Here is a 5,000-nt window from a genome sequence, read left to right as displayed (position 1 = left end):
GCAGAACCTCCAGAGCTGCCTGGCACTCCTTATTAGCCAGCATGGTGTTCCAGTCTTTGCCCACCAGACACTGCCTCATGATGCGGTACCGAGAGCTACACTGTGGGTTCTGGTTACAGACTTCACTGGCCTTTACACAGTCCACCCAGTCCTGAGGCCCGGACGCAGACAGAGCCGAGGATCTGGACATGCTGACCACAAGCTCATCTAGAGAAGAGAAGAGAGGAGAGATCATTTTATTAGAAACCACTGCCTGCCACTCTGTGCTTCCACTCACTGGCCACTTTATCAGAAACACCTACTCTTATGCTTCCTCACTGGCCACTTTTCAGAAACACCTACTATTGTACTTCCTCACTGGCCATTTTATTAGAACCCCTTAGCTTGTGCTTCCTCACTGGCCACTTTATTAGAAACACCTACTCTTATGCTTTCTCACTGACCACTTTATTAGAAACACCTAGTTTGTGTTTCCACTCACTGGCCACTTTATTAGAAACACCTACTCTTATGCTTCCTCACTGGCCACTTTATTAGAAACACCTACTCTTATGCTTTCTCACTGACCACTTTATTGGAAACACTTATTCTTGTGCTTCCACTCACTGGCCACTTTATTAGAAACCCCTGCCTATAGCTCCACTGTACAGCTCTACAGTTACAGATCAGAGCTCCATCTGTTGCTGGACAGTCCTATCAGCCACCCCTACTCCCTTCATCATGGGTCAGGACCGCTGTTGGCCAGGATTATTTGGGTGGTGGGCCACACTGAGGAACCACTGGTACGGTGGTGCCACTGCAAGATGGAGAGCGAGTCCACGGGCCAGAAACAGCACCGTGGTCAGAAACCGACCCCCGGCGAAGGTCGAGAGGACGACTAAGACAAACTGGGCCTGCAATAACGAGCCGACAACAGAGCCCCTGTTTGCTGCACTGCTGAGGGCGTCTATAATGGCTTATCAAGTTATCATTCATCACAATACAAAAGCATGATGTTCCCTGACGGCGAGCGCGGCGCAGCCACGGAATGAATGGAGTCTCTTCAGCTCACAGTCAAGTGCATCGCTCCATGAGAAAGCCATTCTGAGCAATTAAAAAGCGCTGATATCTCGCCAATGACTCAGATGGGCGACGGGGTGCCGATTGAAAGGCACTGAGCCAGCAGCGAAGTGCAGATCAGTGCGGAGCCGTTAAAGTGGAAATCATTTTTATGACTCAGACAGATTGCTGACGACAGGCCCGAGCAGCGTCCAGCGAACACAACGCGTGTCCACAAGCCCCCAATGTCACATCCATCAAGACCACAGAACAATCACCACCGTGAGTCACCCTGCAGATGTGTGTGTGTGTGCGTGTGTGCGTGTGTGTGTGTGTGCAGACGTGGAACACAAGGCGAGTGTACTTCATCATTAGCAGTCTCTGAACAAGTGGTCTCAGTAGTACTCCAGACTTTTGTCACTCTGGTGAATGGACCTCAGCTCAGAGCGGAGTGTCGCAGATTTCCACCGGCCGCCCGCTCACTCACAGCTTTTATATTAGTGCCATTTACTGATGCCGCACGAGAAGGTCTTAGGTGATAAATACGGCTCGTTTGGATGAGCTGAATGTCTCGTCTCTGGGTTGTAAAGCAGGGAAAAGGTAACAGGAGGGAATGAGGCACTAGTGACACCTACAGGTTTGCGCTGAAACTAAGCTGGGATTGCCCCTACGTGCTTCAAACTGGAGCTGTGGGTCTTACAAAATTTTAGAATAGGAGCTAGAATGACAGACATCACATATATATATATATATATATTTCTATATATATATATATATATAAAGGTATATTACATATAGAAAAATAGATGTGTGTATGCATATATACAGTATAGGAACATATATATATATATACACACATCTATATATACCTGTATATGTATATATATATACACACCCATATAGAAAGGTCTATATAAATAAGCAATATATGCCTTATAGGTATACTTACATATCTTCATATACTTTGCATATTATATACATTTAATATGTATATATTTACATATTTAAATAGCTATATTAAAAAGAAATATATATGATTATAAATGTATATGTCCATATATGCTTATATACTACATAATGTATATATAGTATATAACATGTAGGTATATCTATGTAACGTATATATATATATATATATATATATATATATATATATATATATATATATATCCTCCTCAGCCCCACGACCCCCCCCCCCCCACCTCCACCGGACCCCCAGCATAACCCGAGCCTGGTCTTCAGCCTCCCTCTGAACGCTGCAGCCTGAGTGTGAGAGCGTGATGGGGCATCTCTCAGACTGTCCTCGCTTCTCCTCCTGTACTGTACCAGCAGCACTGCAGCATCACTCTCCATCCACAGGGTGACCTTCATCACTCTCACCTTCAGACGAGCACAAAGAGGAGCCCGCCTATGACACACACTCGTTCTCCTGAGCGTCAGCAGTGGAGTTGGTGGGCTTTGCTTTAGCTCAGCTTTCCTGTTTCTGCTGCTTTTGGGCTCTTATATCCAACTTCCCTCAGAAGATGTTCAGTTTTATCTGCTGAACTTTACTTCTCGGAGAGTCCAGTGAAACCAGTGCATGGGGAAGTCCAGGGCTTACAACTGATACTGCAGTGTAGAGCCCATAGGGTTTCAATGGTCTGGACAATGTGCACCAAATGCAGCAGGTCCAAATGCCACCACGGTATTGCAGTCAATGCAATGACCGATGCCAGTGCGTGCCAACACAGTCCAGTACAGTCCTTTTTATGACGATGCCAAATTGCACCACATTGGAGTGCAGTGGATTTCACAGACGCTGCAACACACTGCAAGAGTCAGCGTTCAATATGTGCACTGGCAATGCCAATGGTGGTGCCATATGGCAAAGCATGGCAAATAGGAACCAAAAGAGGTGCACTGTTGTGCCACCTTCATGCCAAATGCCAAGCGAGAGGATACTGGACTGCAATGGATACTACAGTCAATGCAATACACTGGCAATGCCAATGTTGGTGCCAGTGCATTACCTGGTATGGCGATGCATGGCGAATATAATCCAATTGAGCGCGCACTTTCGTGCCACCTTGATGCCCAATGCCAACTGAGATCCAGTGGCATAAATTGTGCATGGCAAAGGTGAACCAAAAGAAGACAGGAATACACTTCCATGCCACATTTGATGCCCACTGAGACCATACTGTTGCCCACACGTATATATGCAGTATAGATGGCAAATGCCCGCACGCTGGCACAGACCTCCACTGATGCGTCTAGCAGCATTGCACTGGATGCAAACGCACCATAATTAGCCATTAAAGCTGCACGCGAGCTGCTGCTTCAACTTGTTGGATGCATGCGCGTCCCAGGGGGGTATGCGTGCGGGTGTGTGCACGCGCAAAAACTTACCTAAAAGCAGCAGGAAGCCGTATATGTGCACGTGCATGATGCTTTCTGATGTGGTGCTGCTGTGTATCCGCGCGGCTGCTGCTGCTGCTGCTGTTGTTTTGTTATTCCTCCTCTCGAGCTTCTTTTAATGCTCCCCTAAAGATTCCCAAACGCGCGAGCGCCCTGCTGCATCCTCGCCACGCGCTCCATTCCAAATAAATCCAGAGGAAAAACTTCCCAATTCCGTCTGAGAGGCGGGAAAACAGGAGGAAAGTCGCGCGCGGATGCTGGTTCTCCTTGGTGCTGCTGCTGCTGCTGCTGCGCGCGCCGATCCAGGCGCATCACCAGCGCTGCTGCGGAGCCGCTCGAGCTACAGGAGGAGATAGAGCGGGATGAAGAGCGCACGAGGAGGAGGAGGAGGAGGGAGAGGAGGAGGAGGAGGGCTCATTCCAGCGCGCGCTTCGCAGGAGCCCAGATAGCAACGAGACGAAGCGCGAGAGGAAACTTCAGCAGGCGCCGAGGAAGCTCGTGAGCGCGCACGCTGGAAAGGGGTGAAAAATGTCTGTGGAGCGCGCACGCACTCTGTGTGTGTGTGTGTGTGTGTGTGTGTGTGTGAGAGAGAGAGAGAGAGAGAGAGAGAGAGACGTTAGAGAAAACAATGTAGTTTGTGAGCGCACGAGAGACGCCGCAGCTGAGTCACGCGGACGGACGGAGATGTGGGTGGGGGGGTTTGGAGGGCACTCGGTGGGAGGGCTGTGTGTGTGTGTGTGTGTGTGCGCTCGTGTGTGACCTCAGAAAAAAAAAAAGACTGTGTTTGTGTTTAGCGCTGTACTCTAATTACACAGTGTACTGCTGTACTCTAATTACACAGTGTAACACTGTACTCTAATTACACAGTGTAGCACTGTACTCTAATTACACAGTGTAGCACTGTACTCTAATTACACAGTGTAACACTGTACTCTAATTACACAGTGTAACACTGTACTCTAATTACACAGTGTACTGCTGTACTCTAATTACACAGTGTAACACTGTACTCTAATTACACAGTGTAACACTGTACTCTAATTACACAGTGTAGCGCTGTACTCTAATTACACAGTGTACTGCTGTACTCTAATTACACAGTGTAACACTGTACTCTAATTACACAGTGTAATGCTGTACTCTAATTACACAGTGTACTGCTGTACTCTAATTACACAGTGTAACACTGTACTCTAATTACACAGTGTAACACTGTACTCTAATTACACAGTGTAGCACTGTACTCTAATTACACAGTGTAGCGCTGTACTCTAATTACACAGTGTAGCGCTGTACTCTAATTACACAGTGTACACTGTACTCTAATTACACAGTGTAGCGCTGTACTCTAATTACACAGTGTAACACTGTACTCTAATTACACAGTGTAATGCTGTACTCTAATTGCACAGTGTAGCACTGTACTCTAATTACACAGTGTAATGCTGTACTCTAATTACACAGTGTAACACTGTACTCTAATTACACAGTGTAGCGCTGTACTCTAATTACACAGTGTAGCACTGTACTCTAATTACACAGTGTAGCGCTGTAACCATAATTAC

General features: G+C 47.0%; 1 protein-coding gene across 1 annotated transcript in view; it reads right to left on the bottom strand.

Moving 5' to 3' along the window:
• Positions 1–4,004, bottom strand: part of gfra2a (GDNF family receptor alpha 2a) — an 85,516-nt gene extending 81,512 nt beyond the window's left edge. Inside the window, exons 1-2 of the mRNA XM_072682575.1 lie at positions 3,427–4,004; positions 1–207 (exon numbers count right to left, since the gene is read on the bottom strand). The exon at positions 1–207 is cut by the window's left edge and continues 99 nt beyond it. Coding sequence (XP_072538676.1) covers positions 1–207; positions 3,427–3,463 — 244 coding nt within the window. The 5' untranslated portion in view covers positions 3,464–4,004. The remainder of the gene's footprint in view (positions 208–3,426) is intronic.
• Between the last annotated feature and the right edge of the window lie 996 nt (positions 4,005–5,000).

The sequence above is a fragment of the Salminus brasiliensis genome, chromosome 6 (genome assembly GCF_030463535.1).
Source record: "Salminus brasiliensis chromosome 6, fSalBra1.hap2, whole genome shotgun sequence".
Classification (NCBI taxonomy): domain Eukaryota; kingdom Metazoa; phylum Chordata; class Actinopteri; order Characiformes; family Bryconidae; genus Salminus; species Salminus brasiliensis.
Note: the sequence above shows the minus strand (reverse complement) of the source record. Positions and strands in the feature narration are given on the sequence as shown.